At 36.5% G+C, this 21923-nt stretch overlaps 1 protein-coding gene across 1 annotated transcript in view; it reads right to left on the minus strand.

The window, feature by feature from the left end:
* Nucleotides 1-21923, minus strand: part of ABCA13 (ATP binding cassette subfamily A member 13) — a gene marked incomplete at both ends in the record, with an annotated part of 438366 nt that overhangs the window by 289113 nt on the left and 127330 nt on the right. The window contains 2 exons of the mRNA XM_081283275.1: nucleotides 8252-8342; nucleotides 11325-11438. Of these exons, the coding sequence (XP_081139401.1) occupies nucleotides 8252-8342; nucleotides 11325-11438 (205 nt within the window). The remainder of the gene's footprint in view (nucleotides 1-8251; nucleotides 8343-11324; nucleotides 11439-21923) is intronic.

Consider the following 21923-nt stretch of genomic DNA (forward strand, 5'->3'; position numbering starts at 1 on the left):
CACCCTGCCTGGCACCTGCAACAGTCTCCACATATCAGGGTCTAGAGATGTCATTTTTTTTTTTTTTTGCTGTGAAATGCTACTTCAAGGTGTGGTATTTATGGGTTATGCAGGGCTGTGATGAAAACTCCCTTGGAGATTCTGTTGTTTTCTAAATAGTAGGAGTATAGAGCTAAACTTGGATATTCTTATGTACAATGACAGTGTTGGGAGCCATCAAAACATAAGACACCTGAGTGCTGCAAAATTGATAAGACACAACTCCACTCCAGTAGCAGTTCTTCTATTTATTCCATGTCTGACATCAAAAAGTTATTCAGTCTTTCAAAGTTTTAGTTTCCTTATTTATAGCATGAGTAAAGCAAAACTATCCCCATGACATTGTTGTGAAACTTAAAGTTTTATGCATATATGTACGTATGTGTGTTATATATATAAATTACCTATTTTTGATTCCTCTGCATGAAACTAAGCAGAACATTTAAAAAAGAAAAGACCAGGGCTTGGGATGTGGCTCAAGTGGTAGTGTGCTTGCCTAGCATGCGTGAGGCCCTGGGTTCGATTCTCAGCACTACATAAAAATAAAAGATATTGTGTCCATCTAAAAAACTAAAAAATAAATATTTTTTTTAAAAAAGAAAAGACCAAAGAATACTTTATCCATTTTTGGGGAATTGATTTTTTAAGGCAGAGTTGGAGAGTTTTTTAAATTTTATAGGATGGTTCAAACGGAGGGTATCTTTATATTGCATTGTTATATGCTGACCATTTGTTATGAAATATGTTTCCCTGTAAGTTTAGTTAGAAAATTTATCTTCATGTAGATCTAGATGTTAAATGCAATAAAGAGTGCCTTGATCTGAGTATATATAGTATAGCTTTAATTATCTTCCAGGGCAGGAATCAAAGCTAGCTGCTTTTTAAACAAGGCCTTAAGAAGCTGAATCATGTGTATAATTGGAATGCATAAACACAGAGGTGGGAAAATACGTGTGTGTGTGTGTGTGTGTGTGTGTGTGTGTGTGTGTGTGTTTTCAGTCCTCTATGCCCATAGTTCCATGTCTTTGGTTCTGCATCCATGGATTCAGCTGACTTCAGATCCAAAGTAGTCAAAAAAAAACTGTGTCTGCACGGAACATGTACAGACATTTATCTTATAATTATTCCCTAGACAATATAGTACGAGGATTTTCATAGCATTTACATTTTATTTGTTATTATAAGTAATCCAAAGGGGGATGGGCATAGGTTAAAATACTACACCATTATATATAAGGGACTGAGCAACTGTGAATTTGGTATCTGTAGAGTGTCTTAGAAGCAATCGTTTGTAGAAATCAAGAATAAAGGTTCACACACAGTCACACACACACGCACACTCACATATATATATATATAATTAGGAATGAAAGCAAAAGCTGATCATGAATCTCACTGGATCTTGGAATACTATGCCCATCTCCTTCCTCTGAGAAGAAAGCAGCAATATCCTTGTTGGGTAACAACATGTATTGACTGATAAAATGTAGTCAGGTATTAATTGCATGTGCTATCACTGTGGAGACTTCCTGTGTTCTCTCCAACCTGCAGGATTAAGGGACACTGCTAAGGAAAAAGGGTGGAATGCAGAGGACAGGACTCTGGGGATGAAACCCCAGGAGCCTGTAACTGAGGCCTTGTCTTCTTGGATCACTCCATCTCCTATAGTATGTACTAAGATATGGGACAAGGGAGAACACACAGGGCCTTTGGAACAAGAGGAGTCATGAGAAAGATGCACAGGCCCACTCTTAGTCCTACAGAACAAGACAAGAATCCTGTAGTTCACACATAGGTTAACAGTATGAAATTCTGCTATAATTTGGTTTCAAATTCCAGATAACAATAAAAGATGGCCATCGTTTTTCCATCCAATGATTATAACTAAGGATCATTGGCATAGCAAGAATTAGCAAAAGCAGACTGGAGAATTTAAGAACCTAATCATTTTCAACAAGTGACTCCAACCTATTGCTCTAAGGGGATGATTCTTAATCCATGCATGGCAGACACCTTGAGCCTTCAATGCATTGTGATAGGTTGCCCTGTACATTGTAGGATGTTTGGTAGTACCCAAGCCTCTTCCTATCAGATACCAGTAATATCTCACCAGCTGTGACAACCCAAACAACCTCCATACATTGCCAGTTGACCCTGGAGAATTCCAGCTGAGAATCATTGATCTAGACCGAGTCACAATAATTTCCACTTACATAAAAATATCCAGTCAGATTTTAACATCAATGGGTAAGAAAATTCTTCAAAGAACTCAAAATAAGTCAACAACAACAAAAAATGGTAACAACAACAATAACCCTAAAGATAAAAATGACTTTATCTTTTAAGTGGAGGTAAAAATATCTCAGAAATAATGACAAGAAAACTTTCCCTATTTAAAGGTTGATAGTCTTTAGATTAAAAGAACTTCATATTATTGAAGAACGTTCTGCTTAGTGTAACAGAGAACAACTTATCCCTGACAAATTTTTCTATCAAGAAAAACTAGAAAATACAAATGACATTTTAAAAATCTTTATAAAGTCTTTAAAAAGCTACCAAGGTACCAAAGACTTGAAGGTCCAAGATCTTTGGCGAGAAAAGGAAAATGTCTGCTATTTGATACAACCAAGGACTGGAAGGATCCATCTCCAGCAATCCCAATACAGCTTTAACTCCAGGGACAACACAGCATGTGGACCCTGGTAAATACCAACATTTGTTGTAGTATCTTAAGGAAGCTACTCAGGGACAAAAGCAAACTATAAATCAGTTCTGTTTAAAGAAGAGAGAGTGGGCCTACCATAGCTCTCTGCCAGAAAGTGCAAAATGACATTATCTGAAGAAAGTTAACACTATCTGGAGACCTAGATAGATAATTTTTTAATAGATAATGGCTGGTATTTAATGAAAAAAATCTAATGAAAAAATATCTAATGTTCCTAGAGATAAACCTAAATAATCAAAAAACAAGAGAAAAAAATAGACTTTAAAAACAATTCACAAAAAGAATGAATTATTATAGTTCACAACATACACTTCTAAATATGATTATATTTCTAAAAATCAGGTTGAACTAGAGGAACCTTTAGTAGAGAACTAAAAACTATTTTAAAAAAAGAAAAAATGTAAATATGAATGGAAAATACAATAATTAAATTAAAAAGTTCTATGGGAATGTCTAATATCAGATTAGACTCAACTAAAGAGAGAATTAATAGATTAGAAAACTGGCAAGAAAATTCACAAACTGAAGCAGAGAGAGAAAATAAAAAGTTGGAAAACATTGAAAATAAGAACAATAGGGATAGTATGAAAAATTTTAGTCATGTTTAATTAGAGTTGCAGAAAAGGACAGAGAGAAATGGTCAGAAGAAATATTTTATCACATAATGGCAACGACTTTTCCAAAATGTAAGATATCAAGCCACTGATTCAAGAAGTGCTACAAAACCGTGCAGTTTTTCTCCTAAAAAAAAAAAAAATATCAAAGCAAGTCATACTAAAACTTCTGAAAACTAAAGGGAAGAAATGGGGAAAAAAAAGAGTGGGGAGAGGAAACAAGGAGGGAAAGGGAAAAGGAAGAGAGAAGAAGAGAGAAAGAAAGGAAGGGAGGAAAGGAAGAATTGAAATACTAATGGGGAAATATAAATATCTCATATATGTTCTCAGAGGAAAATAAAATACAGTATCAAAATATATAAGACCAAAATTAACAGAACTTACAGGAGAAACAGATCTACAATCATAATGGTAAATTAATAACTGATAGAACAAGCACAGGATACACAGGATTGTACTCAACAGTAGCAGAACCACTGTGTGCAGAAACCAATGTTAATCATGTGTATGGACAGTAAGCGAGTCTCAAGAGATTTGAAACAAATGTCATCATTTTGACAGAGGACATTCCCTGACCACTGTGAAACAGAGATATAAAGATAATAGAAAATCCAAATATGTAGAAACTATAGTCTTTTAAATTACCCAACACAAAAAAATTATACTAGATATGAAAAAAAATAGTTTTAATTGATAACGTAAGTGGAACATATCAAAACTTGTGAGATGCATTTAAGGCAATGTTCAAAGGGAAATGTTTAGTCATGGAAATTGATGATATAAGTATCCAACTCAAGGAGTTATTTGGAAAAAGGAAAGAAAAACCAGACACAGTGGTACACACCTCTAATCCCAGTGGCTTAGAAGGCTGATGCAGAAGGATGGCAAGGTCAAAGCCAGTCTCAGCAACTTAGCAAAGCCTTAAGCAACTTATCAAGACCCTGTCTCAAAATATAAAAAGAGCTGGGGATGTGGCTAAGTGGTTGAACATCTCTGGATTCAATCCTTGGTAAATGACAACAACAACAAAATAACCACCAAAGATCATAAAATGATGAGGCCAATCATCATTTTATGATCAGAAAAGACCCAAAATTAATGAAATAGAAAATAAACATAAAGAGATAATGCCATAAATCAAATATTTTTGTGAAAATATTAATAAATATTGATATTTTCTAACAAGACTGATAAAAAAGGGGTAGGGAAAGAGAGATAGAAGAGAGAGTATACAAATCATTGTTATTAAAAAAATCAAGAATAAAATATTTCCACCAAATCTTCAGATTTGATGAGACTGCTAGATAAAATTACTCCAATTTTTTTTCCTTTGTGCACCCATCTTTCAGATGACATTTTTGAATGTGAGCTAACACAACATGGAAATAAAATTAAAATGAAGATGTGGAACCCAGGAATTTTGGCAGCCCATGCCCAGACAGCAAAGAATTCCCAGGAAAGCAGCCCAGCGATGGTCAGAAGGATCAATTGCCTTTTCAAGGGTGTGAGGGAGGGAGGGGCTCTGCCAGCTGTCTGCATAGACAGAAGGACTAAACATAAAGAAGAGATTGACACAGTGGGGGCAGGGTAAGGAAGAGCAAATGTTGCATGTAAAAGCAAGAAAACGAGAATTTTCAGGAAAGGGGGAACATGGTAAAAAAGGAAATTTCATTATCATGCATAGCCTAGTTCTTCATAGGACAATATTTATCTAGTCATTATGTTTTATTACAACTAGAATGGTCATATAACCAGAGTGGGAGCAACCAGGCGGGGAAATGGTGTGATGCAGAACTCAATCTGCATCCTTCAGAACAGAAAATCAATTGATAATTCCTACAATGAATAAATCAAGAAAGACTACTATAGGCATATCATTTAAGGCTATAATAACCAATCCAGAAGAAATCACTAAATAAGTTTAAAGCAATTCATACTCGGGAGTAAAAATGGAAGGGAAGGGGCTCAGAACACTCTTAGTAACAAAGTCAATAGTTTTGAATATGAAGAACCTTTTCAATACAGTTTTTACAAACCATTTTAAAAATGATAAGGATAATATGATCATTTTTGTCAAAATGCACATACCTGCACTCATGTAAGTACATATAAATCTGTCTGAAAAAGAACTCCAAGGCTTTTACAATAGCTATCTTTGATGAGATGAAGGGTGGCTTTTTCTTCTGGTTTATCTGTATCTTGTAATGGTTCTATGACAGATATATATTGCTTGTATGATAAGCAAAAAATAAAATAAAATTATATAATGTATAAAATCGACACAGTGGGTAGGAAAACATTCCCAGGGATTGCATCAATATAATTTCAAATAGTCATTTTAGGGCAGTCTCCAGATACTGGTTATAAGATGAATAAATATATGTATGATGAAGGTCTAAATTTTAAAAGGATGTATGCAGAAAGGTGAGTGAATTCTTTAGCTAAGGAGTTATAAATGGGATGTGCAGGGTCCACCTCAGAGTTAGAGCACTTGCCTAGCATGCATAAGGTCCTCAGCATCACAAAAATCAAAAACTGAATAGAGATTTGCCTCTCCTCTGTGATCAATCCTCCACAACCAGAGCCTTGCAAGGTGCCTGTCTTCACACTGTGCTTGTTCATGAAGGGCTGTGCAGAGTCACTTGGAAAATAACCCATTCCCTCCTAGCTGATAAGAGGATCTTCAGTCTCCAAATTTGGGACAGGGGAAGGAATTCACTTCATAATCTGAAACTTCCATGTGAATCCCACATTTTAGGATCCCACACACTTGTAGAGAAATGTCTGAATTTCTGAGTTCCCCTTAATTTTATAATATAAACTTATATATGGAAAAAAAACTATTCAAAAGCAATGTTGTTGTTATGGTTTCGATATGAGGTATCCCCCAAAAGCTCATGTATTAGGCACTGCAGGAAGGTTCCAAAGAGAAATGATTGGGTCCTAAGAGTTTTAACCCAGTCAGTGAATTAATCCTGATGGGGTTCACTGAGTGGTAACTGGAGGCAGGTGGGGTGAGGCTGGAGGAGGTGGGACTTGGGAATGTGGCTTTGGAGTATATATTTGTATCTGAAGAGTGGAGTTTTTCTATTTCTCTGCTTTCAGATTACCATGTGAGCTGTTTCCCTCTGCCACATTCTGCCATCATGATTTTCTGCCTCACCTCAAGCCCCAAAAGTAATGGAGTGGCTGTCTATGGATTGAGACCTCTGAAACCATAAGCATCCAAATAAACTCTTCCTCCTCTACAATTGTTGTGGTTGGGTCCTTTAGCAAAATATCTGTTTCAACAGTTGGTTCTCAGCAGCAGCATTTTGAACAAATGGTATCCAAGTACATTGCACACTGTAAGACAACCGAATCAACATCCACACCACTGCATATGCAAAGGGATGAGACCAAAAGTCTCTTGGACTTCTGTCAATCCTTGGTTGCAACAATACAAGATGGGAGCCTTGTTATAATAAGCTTTTCAATTAAGACATGTTTTACAAAAATGTTTTAATTGAAAATATTATTTAGGCAGTGATATTTATTTTGCAATACAGATTAAGCATCCTAAAATCATAAAACCTAAAGCCATCTGAAATACTTCAAAATCTGAAACTTTCAGAGTGCTGAAATAAAGCCATAGGTGGAAAATTCCATACTGTAAAACTGTAGTTTTACAAGGATCATTAAAATTATCATGTACCTTTTAACTATATATAAGATATACGTGAAGCATAAGGAATTTTGTGTTTAGACTTGGGTCCTATCCCCAAGCTAATACATGATGCATATTCAAATACTCCAAAAATCTAAAAACATCCCAAATCTCAAATAGTTCCAAGTATTTCAGGCAAGGGATACTCAACCTGTATTTTTTTTAAAGAGAGAGAGAGAGAGAGAGAGAGAGAGAGAGAGAGAATTTTTTAATATTTATTTTTTAGTTTTCGGCAGACACAACATCTTTGTGTGTATGTGGTGCTGAGGATCGAACCCGGGCTGCACGCATGCCAGGCGAGCGCGCTACCGCTTGAGCCACATCCCCAGCCCCTCAACCTGTATTATTAACATTAATTAAGTGGTACATTTACCAAATACTTTTTCATAGAAGGGAAGTACTATGCCTAATAGAAAACCTTGCCTTCTTCTAAGCCACTTGCTTCAAGCATATCTGAGCCTTGTCCCTTGCACAAAGCAGAATGCCAATGTACCAGAACCAGAAAACTGACATGTATCTTTTTCTTGTCTCCAGGTCCCCCAGCGGGGTTAGGCTACTGACCTTGGCATGCCCTTGACATGCCCCTTGTCATATCCCTGACAGAGTCTTGATTCTGTCTCACTGCTTCTAAGCATGGGCATCCCATCTTCTGCAGTGTGCTGTGGGACAAAAATAGTTCACACTCCTCTAGAGATCCCTGCATGGACTAGGGATCCATGTCTTTGTATCTTCTATTTGTGAAATACCTACATGTATTCATGGACTGTAGTAGAAGTATAATAAATGTTTGCTAATCGGTAGATTTTTTTAATCTGATTTCCACATTTTCAAGTCAATGCAACTGCTTTCAATATACTATTAACTCAATATTAACTTTTTCATACACTTGCTTTGTAACTCAGAGTTTCTGCATTCCAATCAGAAGCCTTTCTTTTTAAATAAGTTCTTTACAAGTCAAACCCTGAATCATCAAATCAGAAAACTACAGGTATGCACAAACTTTGGAGTGTATTTAGTTCAAGCATTTCAGGTTACAGATAAGAACATAGAAACCAAAAGGACAAGAAACCTGGAAATATCACCCAGAAACTTCATGGCCAAAGGGGAAGACCCACAGGGCAGAGCCACTGAATGGATGAACCCTGACCTGTGCATCAGCTCACTCACCATATGTCTGGAGGTTTTCAGTGAGTTTGTCCACATCAATGTGCAATTGGCTTTCTACAAAGTTTCTTATAAATTTGTTTTTCAGCGCTTCCTAAAGGAAAATGGTAGAGCTTTAAAAAAAATAATTGTATCATGTCTCCTTATTGAATAACTTACTAGACTTATTCAACGTTTCATCTTATTGGAAAAAGGCAAACCAAATCCACTTAAAAGAGGTTCTAAAACATCACAATAAACAAGGAGCTAACATTTAATTAAGTCTTTACCTTGAAAAACCAAAGTAATGATTATGAAATTTTAGAGTATTATTGTAATGATATGCTAATACTGAAAATGAGAAATAAATTAATCAGTGACTTTTGGGGCAAACTTTTCTAATGGAGCTATATGGAGCTCCTTTATTTTATATATGATCTCTTCCTTCACATGACCTTTCCACAGTCTGGTTGTAAAGAAGGGATCATCCAAAACCCTGAAGAAGGGACTCTGACTTTTCCTCAGCCCTCTTTTAAGCCTATAATGTGCAAATCTTCATCTTTGGAAGAACCTTTCATTGCATCATCTGTACCACTGTCCTCCCATTATCAGTGGCTCTAACACTACCCCATTTGTCAAAGGTTTTACTATGGAGATTTCTCCAAAATGATTGTCATCACCTTAATGAAATTTTGCATCTTTATTTTGAAATTAGCATGCGTTTACTTTCATTATACTTCTACATCCAATATCTGACAAAAAAAAAAATACTGATACACTGAGGCTGAATACCAGAATGAAAAAGTGAGATTAATGTTGGGATTTACTAGTTCTCTGGAGAATATTTATATGTTATGCACGCTTTGTTGCCCCACATAAGCTCATACTTGAGAATTTCATGTTGGAATTCTCAAATAGCATGTACCTTCTGCATTCCTCATACTTGCTTCGCTTCACATGATGATTCTACCTAATTACGTCTGAGGATGACAAGACTTTATTATGAAATCTGAGTGCTTGTACTTTTTTTTAAACAATCCTATCTTCTTTCTTTGGATATTAGTTATTTGCCAGATAACATACAGGGTACTTTGTTATACATTATGTCATTTAATCTCAGGGACACTCCATGCGGAAATTACTGTTGCCTTTTACTGATGGGGAAAACAGGACTAAATTATGGGAATCTCCTAAAGGCACCAACACCTCCATCTAGTGGCAGAACCAAGTTTGGACTTCACTACAGACACTGGTAGCTCTCCCTGAACATGATGCCAATGCTAAGAAATAGGATAAAACTTAGGAGATTCGTTGTAATATTAAAAAGTTCTTCAGGGAGCTGGGGATGTGGCTCAAGTGGTAGCGCGCTCGACTGGCATGCGTACGGCCCGGGTTCGATCCTCAGCACCACATACCAACAAAGATGTTGTGTCCGCCGAGAACTAAAAAATAAATATTAAAAATTCTCTCTCTCTCTCTCTCTCTCTCTCTCTCTCTCTCTCTCTCTCTCTCTCTCTCTCTCTCTCTCCCCCCCTCACTCTCTCTTTAAAAAAAATAAAAAAAATTTTAAAAAAGTTCTTCAGGTGATTGGATATGTGACTTTAATTTCTGACATGACTATGGAGTAAACGGCACTCAGCTGAACTACAGACTTCCAAAGGAGCTGCCCAGTGTTTGAGGCAGGGTTAGGTACATCTTTTTGTAATCAAGGTACTTTGCATTCTGTCAGCTTGGCACTTCTCATAATATTGTAAGTCACTATTTGCAGTGGCAGCAGAGTCCTTATCAAAATCTAAACTATTTACTACCTGGACCATTGCAGAAAAAAGGTTTGCTGATCTATTTATTAACAACTTAATCCATGAGCAAACAAATTAAAGAAGAATAACCATACAATAATAGCTAAGGAATATACCTGAGGCCACTTTAAAAAATGAGCATCGCAGACCTCCAACTCCAAGGAACAGAAGGGACCAAGTTCCCACTGTTGCATTCTGCATGCACCGGTTTGCCCAGACTCTGCACCTCCACAGACTGCTCCTGGACAATGACCATCATGGTAGGCCCACTCCTAGGAGCCACTGGGACTCGGGACCCAGGACTCCTCTGTTGATAACCAGCCTTATCTCCACAGCTCCTTCACAGCCTTGCCCAGTGTTCATTCAATTGCAGGGCTGACCAGAATACCTCCCACCTTCTCTCCAGGTTTGATTTGCATCACTGTTGGAGATGACCTTGCCAAAAAACTTTTCCAGCTCCCTCTTTTTTTAAGAGCCATTTCTCATAATAAAATTCTTGCATAGAATCTCACCTTGGCATCTGCTTCTTGGAGGACCTGGAATCACACTGCAGTATTTCCTCTGTGTCACACCTTATTTCCAAGTGCCTTACATATCCCATCTCACTTAGACCTCATAGCTACTATTATTTCCTCATTTCACAAGTATGAGGCCCACAGCCCCAGCCCGGAGAGGTTCAGCAACAAGTACAAGATCACACAGGTGGTGGAATGCAGAGGAATTTGTACTCAAACCCAAATGATCTGGCTCTACATTCCACAACCTGAACTACTTGTCTGATAGGTAAAAAATAAACCAATCATGAACCAAAATGCAGACCTATTTTCTCTGGTCAAATCTAACATAAGCTAGGATTTCAAAAATTCCCTAAAATGTTACTAGGTAAACTACCTGTTTAGCTGTTAATGATGGTCGCACTCTGAAGAAGCCATTTAAAACTGTAACACACTTATTTTGTCAACATTAGGTTGTCAATACAGAATCTTAGGAAATGATAACAAAAAATAGATTTGTAATTGGAAAGAATGCAAACTCTTTAAAATAAATTTAATATGGAATTGGTAAATATTATTAAATTATTCATCATTCACATAATAGCACTATTTTGCATGGGTAGACACTGGAAAGACACAAGAAGTTCTTACATGAATCCAATCTTATGTCAATTCTACTATTCATCTAGGAAAACCATGCCTGATAGGACTTTGTAGAATCTTCTAGAGGGCTGCTCCAATGTCTCAGGCAGACTTTAGCAGGCAGCTCTCCCAGTGTGAGTGGCTAAGGCACTCACCACTCACCTGTAGTTGCCTGAACATCTGGTCATTTCCACTTCCCTGGAAAAGACTTGATAGCTTCAGCAGTGTTTCTGATAAAATTTTTAGATTGTCCACAAAATAAAAAGTATAATTAGCCTGCAAAATGAAGCACATTCAAATATGTCTCTTAATTAGTTGTTACATTACGATGAATCTTCAGCCCTGTAGCAACTACAAGATCAACAAGCATTTTTACCACATGGTCACAAGAGCAAAGGCCTGCCATTTCCCCTGCAGACTGGCTGACACCTCACTCCATACGCTCCTAAGAAAACTCTCAAGACCCCTCTCCTTGGCTCTTCCCATCTCTTACTTCCTGTCTGTTCAGCATTCTATCTCTAGTAGTAGATCATCTTTTGGGTACAGCATACAGCCCCAGTACATACTGACCAAATAAAACAATGCTTGTCCATATTTCCTCCTGCAAAATATGTTCTCAACTAAGATCCACTTATTTGTTTTATGGTATCTGACACTGAGGAAGATAGAGTAAAACGAGTGCACTTATTCCTTTATTGTTATTGGCTGAGCACACTGGTGTAAGACTTTTGTAAAATAAGTTGGCATCATAAAAACATGTACAGTCACAGATCCATAAAAGAATTCACGTCTTTTTCTCTCAAGATAAAAATATTATATCCTAACAAAATAATTTGAATACAATATAAAGTTATATCTAGGAAAATGTCAACTGTAATATTATTATATTTAATAATAGTCTGAAAATAGTGTCAATGCCAAACACACACTCATAGAGGAGGGTTTGAGAGTCCACTACTATCTCCTGAAGGTCACTAGGAGAATCTTGCGGTGGCTAAGAGCTGAAGAGCAGCCACTAGAACAAATAGAGGAAAACTTTAAGCAGCCTTCTAGAAAAATAGTAGTGAGAACTGTTGTAAATATTGAGATGAATTAACATTTTCATTTGGCACAAGACCTCGTACTTAACAAATGCTCAGTAAACTTCAGCTATGCTAGTCAAAACACATGCAGGCACACAGGGGTTAAATATTGTTATTAATGCAACCAACTTACAAGATTTATGAATACTCTTAAGTCTAAAAACAGGGAATACACAGACATGTGCTCCAACACATATGTATACATATATATACCAAGTTATTATAACTTAAATAACTTGAAATATCCAAATTTATCATATAAATATATACACCCCCCAATACACACCTTTGCTTTTCAAAATGCACAAGAAAATTTCACTAAAACAAATAATATGGTAGGTAACAAAGAAATCTCTAACATGTCAAACATATAAAATATTTAAATAAATTATTTAAATGTCAAACGTAAATTATTTAAGCATATATCATGAAATTAAAAATTATTAAAATGCATACAATTTTGAAATTAACAAATTGAAATTTTAAAACACTATAAAAATGAATTTCAAGAAGTTATTTAGGAAAAATAGATACAAAATAATGATAATAATATTGGCTATCAAAATATATTGGATATAACCAAAATTCTGATTCACTTATGTTTGTTAAAATTGAAAAGTGAAAGGTAGACTCCTATAGCACAAGAATTAAAACCAAGAATCAATAAATGGAATGGATTCAAACTAAAAAGTTTATTCTCAGCAAAAGAAACAATCTGTAAGGTGAACAGAGAGTCTACATCCTGGAAGCAAATCTTTACCCCTCACACATCAGATAGAGCACTAATCTCTAGGTTATATAAAGAACTCAAGAAGCTAAGTACCAATAAAACAAATAACCCAATCAGTAAATGGGCCAAGGACCTGAACAGACACTTCTCAGAAGAGGATATACAATCAATCAACAAATATATGAAAAAATGCTCATCATCTCTAGCAATCAGAGAAATGCAAATCAAAACTACTCTAAGATATCATCTCACTCCAGTTAGAATAGCAGCCATTATTAAGACAAACAACAATAAGTGTTGGAGAGGATATGGGGGAAAAGGTGCACTCATACATTGCTGGTGGGATTGCAAATTGATGCAACCAATATGGAAAGCAATATGGAGATTCCTTGGAAATCTGGGAATGGAACCACCAGCTATCCCTCTCCTCGGTCTACACCCAAAGGACTTAAAAACAGCATACTATAGGGACACAGCCACATCAATGTTTATAGCAGCACAATTCACAATAGCTAAACTGCAGAGCCAACCTAGATGCCCTTCAGTGGATAAAGGATAAAAAAATGTGGCATATATACAAAGGAATTTTACAGCAATAAAAGAGAATAAAATCATGGCATTTGCAGGTAAATGGATGGTGTTGGAGAAGATAATACTAAGTGAAGTTAGCCAATCTCAAAAAAACAAATGCGGAATGTTTTCTCTGATATAAGGAGGCTGATTCATAGTGGGGTAGGGAGGGGGAACATGGGAGAAATAGATGAATTCTAGATAGGGAAGAGGGGTGGGAGGTAAAGGGAGGAGGCAGGGGATTAGCAAGGATGGTGGAATGTGATGGACATCATTATCCAAAGTACATTTATAAAGACACAAATTGTATGTCAACTTACTTTATATACAAACAGAGATATGAAAAACTGTGGTATATATGTGTAATAAGAATTGTAATGCAAAAAAGAACCCCAAAGTATATGTATAAAGACATGAATTGGCATGAACATACTTTATATATAAAGATATGAAAAATTGTGGTCTATATGTGTAATAAGAATTGCAATGCATTCTGCAGTCATGTATTTTAAAAAATAAAATCAATCAAATAATAAATCAAGGGAAAAATTGTTTCTAAAATTAAAATTTTATGTTTATTAAAAAAGTGAAAGGTAATCAAAAAAGCATTAATTTAAAATATCAATAAAATAATAGTACAGGAAATGTAAGAAAGCAGAAAGAAGCAATTAGTCAAGATAAATTTAAAAAATAAATTACTTTAAGAAAAAGATAAACATTAAGTGCATGAGATATTCCTCTCAATATATAACACAATATCTCTGGAAAGTTGAATTTTCAATTATTTAATATTTTCTGAAATCTTAGGATACATCTAAATCATTTAACATAAAATAATATTGATAAATATAATAAGCTATTAATGTTAATTTTTCAAAATATTTTAAAGCATTAAAATTTAAATAATTAACAAAATAGTTAATGTTAGAAAACAAAGATAACAGATATGAGAAAAGACTTAAAACATACAGATCTATGATCATATATTTTTAAATCTCAGCAAAATGTGTTTTAAGATTAAAATGACAAATTACTAATAAGCTATAGAAAACCCTCATATACAAACAATATGGTGATTGTGTCAACTGAACAGGTCTGGAAACAATGACCCATCTGGTAAGTCTCTATACCCACAAGAATGTGACTTTCAAATGCCTGTGCCTTCAGAAGAAATTAGAACCTGTTGGGATATGGCCAATTCCAGATCAACAAGAGCTTGAGGTTGTACCAGACAGCAAGATGGCCATAAAAGACCACCCAAGCCATGTTAGGAAATCTAGGAAGAGGTCTTGCTAGTAAACTCCTTCCTGCTCTCATCTCTAAGTACCCCATACACCTTGGAAGCAATGCAAGAGACCTCCACAGAGCTCTAAAGAAGAAAGAGGACAGCATCCTGCTCACTGACCTCAGGATGGGGGAAGCAACATAGCAAGAGGGAGTCATGAGCTCCACCCAAGAGAATTTGCCAACCAACAACCCAGCAACAGAGGGCAGGCCAACCAGGCTCATTCTTCCCTGACTGGATTGGAGTCTTACAGAAAACATGAGGTCAGCCTCATAAGACCAATGAGAGGATGAGTTGGGACATCCACTAATGATAGGTAGCCAGGAAATGACTCTATTTCCCCCAGGGAGGGGAAGGGAATGTTAGGGTGGACCAGCACAGAGCTCCTAACACAACAAGCCCCCAGTCCCCTGAGCAGCCAGAGGCATCAGCAAGGGTTATTGTGCCACAAATGGCAGAGCCTAGAATCATTCCCTGCCCCTACAGTAGGAGGACTCCTCACAGGACAAAGACCTGGCCTGCTAAGTCCTCTTCTTCTCTGACCTCCCAACACTCCAGTCCTCCATGTGGAGGCATATAGACTCAGGGCTGGAGAACACCTATCTGTCCCTCAGGGAGTAATGGGAGCTCCTGAAGTACCACATAAATCAAATAGACCAAACAGCACCATGGAAACTATGAAAATTAAACCATTATTAGAGCAACAGTCTACAAGTAGGCTAAGACCTGTGTATTAAATCTAAGTATGATAACTGCAAAAATAAAAGGTTATTTCAGAAGGCACAAAGTATTCTAATATAATAGCCAAAATGCCCAGGTCATGGGGCTGTAGTTATAGCTCAGTGGTAGAGCACTTGTCTAGCACGTGTGAAGCACACTGGGTTTGATACTCAACACCACACAAAAATAAATAAATAAAATAAAGGTATTGTGTCAATCTACAACTAAAAAAAAATTAAAAATTTTAAAAATGCCCAGGTCATAATTAACAATCACCCAGCATTCAAAAAACTAGACTATATATATGTGTGTATACATATATATATGCAATCAATTTACACCATTATTAAAATAAATCAGACACTGTAATGATCTAGCTAGTATTATTATAAAAGAGCCACAGTAAAAATGTTTTGACAATTACAAATCACTTTAAAAAAATGAAATAGTAGAAAAATCTCACTAAAGAAAAAGAAGCCATAAAAGAACTAAAATTTCCTAAGAATCAAAAATTTCAAATTTTTCTGTGACCAAGACTTTGTTAATAATCTCTCCCAGATTGTTTTCCAAGTACTATAAGTTCACAACTTTTCAAAAACATGAATACATTACTCACACTGATAACTACTATACATGAAAGCAAAACTGCATTCAAAACGTACCTCTTAATGAGGTGAGTAAAGCTGTTTTTCCAACTAATTTGTTCTGTTATCTAACAATCAGGACTCTGCTCTAAGGAGACAGGATTCAGCCTCAATTTCTATTTTTGTTTTTCTAGGCAAAAACATTATGAAATTTTGCATGAATATGTAGATAAAGAGGTACATTATAGCAAAGACCTTCAGTTATTTTTTAAACTTCTTCAAAGTAATATCTCCGAAATCAGGAGATCTGAAATAAAGATTGCAAAAATCTGGGCTGGGGGCTCAGTGGCAGAGTGCTTGCCTAGCATGGTTAGGGCACTGGGTTCGATCTTCAGCACGATAAAAAAAAAACAAATAAATCAAAAATAAAGGTTAGGGCTGGGGATGTGGCTCAAGCGGTAGCGCGCTCACCTGGCATGCGTGCGGCCCGGGTTCAATCCTCAGCACCACATACCAACAAAGATGTTGTGTCCGCCGAGAACTAAAAAATAAATATTAAAAATTCTCTCTCTCTCTCTCTCTCTCTCTCTCTCTCTCTCTCTCCCTCTTAAAAAAAAAAAAAAGAACTACATGGATACTAAAGGCCTAGAAAAAATGCGACAGTAATAAAAACTCATAGCATTGTCTCCTAACAAGAGAGGAAATGACAAGATAGAATCAATGAACTTGAGGAATAATCAATATACTTCACCCAACCTGAGCAATAGGGAGAAAATGGATTGATAAAAAATGTGAGTTTCAGGGACCTGTAGGACAATAACAAGATTCAATATTGGTATCACTGGAGTCTCAGGAGCAAAAAGGAAACAGAATGGGCTAAGAAAGAGTATTAGAGGAAACAATGAGTGAAAAACTTCCTAGAGTTTGTGGGATATAAACCCTATGACTATAGAATGAACTGAGAGAAATCTACACCATGCCACACCACAATTAAACTTCTAAACACTGAAGACAAAAAAAGAAAAAATCCTTAAAGACAACAGAAAAATGGCATGCTACCTATAGGGAACTCAATGTGATGGTTAGCAGGTAAGTCATCTGACATCAAGGAGGCCAAAGGAAGTGAGCTGGTATTTTTTCATGCTGTAAGAAAATAATTTTTAATTACAAATTCTGTGTTTAGTATAAATATTTTTTATGCAATGAAGGGGAAATAAAGACATTCTCAGATGAAGGAAAACTAACAAATATTGAAATGTTTTCTCAAACAAAAAGGAAATGTGGGAAATAATTTTAGACTAAAGGGAAAATAACTGAAAAAATAGAAATTTGGGTAAGTATTAGTATTCTATTCTTCATAAGTTTTATACATTCTTTTGAATTGTTGAAAAATCATGACACTTTTGAGAATGGACAATTAAAGATGGTCCCCAAATTACCGGAATTTGACACATTTTTTTTTTATTTTATGATGATGTAAAAGTGACACACTTTTGGAGAAACTATAGTTCAAACTTTGAATTTTGATCTTTTTCCAGGTGAGCAACATGTGGTAGGATCCTCTCCCATGATGCTGAGCCCAGTAGTGAACCACAGCTCCCAGTTACAAGGACAAATGACTAATTCCCTACAGTGTCCTAATTTGCTAAGCTGTGATGTTCACTAGGTTAGGTACATTTCCTGCATTTCCAATTGAGAATATTTCTAATTTACAAAGGGGGCTTTAGTGGAGCATCACCCCATCGTTAGTCAGGGAGCATCTGTGTACTGAAATATGAAAAAGTAAGGTGTCCTAGTGGAAATAAGGTTCTCACACTTGAGTCATAGCGGTAAAATGTCAATACTAATAGACTGTGAAAAGTCACACCTGTACTGCAATACGCAGAACCACCTCTAAGAATGTACTGCAAAGAGATGCACCCAAAACCCACTATAAATAAACCATTTTGTGGAATTGGGAATCCCAGGAAAGATTCAAATAATCCACAGAAAGGGCATGGACAGAGAAATAGAGGATACAATGGCCAAAATCTGGAGCAACTCAGATGCCATATAATGTGCAAATGGTTAAACTGTAGCCAAGCACAATGGTGCATGCCTATAACCACAGCAGCTAAGGAAGCTGAAGCAGGAGGCTCCTGAGTTCAAAGCCAGCCTTAGCAATTTAGCAAGGCCCTAAGCAACTCGGTGAGATGCTGTCTCTAAATAAAATATAAAAAAGAGCTTGGGGATGTGGCTCAATGGTTAAGCACCTTGGATTCAATCCTTGGTACCAAAAAAAAAAAAAAAAACTGTTGAATTGTGGCCCAAATATTATTATGGAATATTATGAAAAATAAATGTAGCACTAATATCTGTACAATATACATCTCTATAAAATTCTGCTAAGTGAAAAAAATCAACTCCTAACAATTACATATCATCTCATTCCATCTATATGACAATCTAGAATTGATGAAATACAGAACAAACTAGTAGTTTCCAGGGTCCAGGAACCAGAAGAAGAGTGCTATAGGGACAAAGGAGGCACAGCCATAAAAAGACAACATGAGAGGCCCTGTGATGATAGCTGTTCTGCCTGAGTTCTGGTGGTGGATACACAAACCTACACAAGTGATGAGATTTCAGTAAAACTCAATGATCATAGGCATACACACACACATATATATACATACACACACACACACACACGCACACAAGTGAAATTAGGGGACTCTGGGATCAGTGAATTTACCAATGTCAGAACCCCTGTTGTGATATTGCACTATAGTTTTGTGAGATGTTATCATTAGGAAATTCAATGAAGGGCACTTGGGGTATTTCTTTCAAGTGCATGTAACCTCAAAAACCTCAAGATAAAAAGTCAATTTCCTAAAGGATATGTAAGCCTAACTGCAGAGGTGTCCACTGAACACAGATGGGATAATTTGAGCATCAAAAATAAAGATAAATAAAAACTGAAAATCATCAAATATAAATGTTTGAATTAACATTATTTTTTAATTGATTACCTTCACAAGATGACTGAAAACCAATAAAGATCAGAGTTCTAAGTCCCACTTGAAAATGGTTCATGATTCTCAGATATCGCATGATTAAAGTCTTATACTTCTTTTCATCTCACTAGGAGATCCAATGACTTGAACTCTCTTCTCATCTATACACCACTTCCTAACAGCTAATTTGAGAAAATGGCTGTTTTCCCTCTTACTTGCAGTTATTTTGTTGTTATAATTGTTTAAAATATAGAGGGAAAAATTTTAAAACATTACTGAGTCAAAACATGAGATATCAGTTTTGGTTTTATTTTTTCTGTTGCAGCCATTATTTTCTTATTATCTCACCTACTTCCCTCTCAGACCTTTTGCTTATTGTTCAAAGGGAAATTGGGCAGAAGAATTTTAGGATTCGTAAATTAAAGCTATTCAAAGTAAAAAAAGAAACGAAAAAGTTTCCTTCTTACTTTTCCAGAATCAGTAAGAGCAAAACCCAGGGAAGAAGCATCTCTTATTACCACTCAACCCCCTTCAGACTAGAAAAGCGCACTTCTTTACCATCTTGGATGCATGGATGGATGGGTGAGTGGATGAGTAGGAGGAAAAGAAACAGGCTGCTCCGTGGTTCCAGAAACAAAGCAGCCTGTACCTTGACTATTGCACACAGAAAATATGGCTGGGTGGAACATCTAGAGGAAACATGGCCAGAACACCAGGATGCCAGTGCTCAATTCTGTCCTCAATCCAAGACACAAATGCAAAACAACAGGAGATAATAAGGTAGAGACGTTCTGGAATTTCATCATGTACACCTCTTCCATACCCTATACTGAATTCCAAGCATTTAAAAGGGTCAGTGAGGATGCCGTCTCCCTTCCTACTCTTCCCCCCAGGAACCTAGTTCCAAACACAAACACAGAGGAAACACTGTTGTTGGCTCCTCAGGTGTCTCTCTGAGGTTATGCACACATATTAAAAATAGGTGCAGACACTGTATTGCTTTTCTTCATTCAGACTACCCACATTCTTATGCATCTTGCCCAAAATTCATTTAGCAGTAAGTTTTGTTGATTAGTCTATATCTAATTCATTTTAGGGAGGTACTGGGGTTTTAACCCAGGGGTGCTTTACCACTGAGCTATAATCCTAGTTTTCTATTTTTTTTTATTATTTTGAGACAATGTCTCATTAAGTTGCTTAGGGCCTTGATAAATTGCCAAGATTGTCCTTGAACTTGCAATCCTCCTGCCTAAGCCTCCTGGGTCACTGAGATTACAGGTGTGTAGCATTGAGCCCAGCCTAACTCATTTTTTAACAAGTTGCTTAGTTTTTATTTTATGTATATAGCAAAATTTAACCAATTCCCTACTGTATGTAGTTCCCATCCCTAGAGCTTACAAATTATGACACTATATATTCTTACTTTTATGTGTGAATTATATTAATTAACTAATTAATTTATTAGCCTTACATGTCTTTGTAATACTGATAAATAATCCCCAAATGGTCTCAAAGACATCAAACCAATATACTTCCACCAGCCAAATACCATCAACCAACAAAATATGTCCAACCTGGGGCCTTTCCCACTTTTATATGACATCCTATTTGAGTGTAGCTCATTTTTAAGATTCACCTTTCTCTTTCTGTAGTAAGATTGATCAATTTTTCATTTGTTTGAAAGTCATCTTGGAGTGTTTTCTTTGTTTGAACCATATGTTTATATTCTTTGCTCGTTTTCAAGTATACTATTTCATTGATTAAAATGTTATAAAATAAAACCCTATTCCCAAGTGTACAGAATCTATGGCCAAGCAGCTCAGAGGGGAAGAAGACAGCATAAGAAGCCTAGTAACCCACCTGGAGAGTCTTGGAGAAGACAATGCAAACCTGAGCCACCACCCCCTCCAACCACCTCCTCTCCTATGACCATGTTTTAATTTCCCTCTCTTTGTACACAGAGAGTTGAAAAAATTAAGAGTTGGAAAAATTACTAACAATAACCTTCCTGTTTTATCCATCACTAGAGAACAAATGACCCAGAGAACTCCAAGAAGGGTCAGAGCCCAAGGCATGTTTGAGTCCTGATTCAGCCATGGACTGGTCACAAGACCTTAACCAAGGGTCTCAGCGATCCAAACTTCAACTGCCTTATTTGTGAAGTGGATATCGCAGTAATGCCTGTCTCTCACAGTGGTACACAGGGCTGCTGGTTTGTTTGGTGGCCTCCAGCTCATGGCCATGAACATTAACTGCTGGAACTGGATCTGGAGGCCAGAAACATGGAAGTTCACAGAGGTGCAAGGTCTATAAAAGAGCCATGTCATGTCTGCCTCAGGAATTAGATGCTGTGTTTTCTCACAGAACAAGTACATCCATAGGACTCCCCATAGTGGTTTCTCAGAGAACAGCTGTTTCACAGGGTTATCATTTCAAACAACTCTATTAATAAAATATAATTACTTCTACTCTGGCAACATTCCTGAATTTCAATAAAATTGTCCATGTTGAACATTTTCTTTCACCTGAGAGCCTCACTCCAGACTGAACCACTGAAAACTTTCTTTGAGACCACTGATTTGATGCCTAAAGTCAGAAAGCAGATTGCTATGAATTCCATTCCCTTAGCAGGGCTCCCTGGGGATGACCTCAACCTGCCTGGAAGACTGGTGATCTCACAAGTCTCCTTCACACCCCTCTCTGTACAGGTAAAGAATCCCCAGTGCAGAACCTGTGCACCTCCAACTTTAGGCTGGCTCTATTTATAGACTGCAGTCCCAGACAGCTTCTGCTG

The sequence above is a fragment of the Spermophilus citellus genome (genome assembly GCF_964194105.1).
Source record: "Spermophilus citellus genome assembly, chromosome: 3".
Classification (NCBI taxonomy): Eukaryota; Metazoa; Chordata; class Mammalia; order Rodentia; family Sciuridae; genus Spermophilus; species Spermophilus citellus.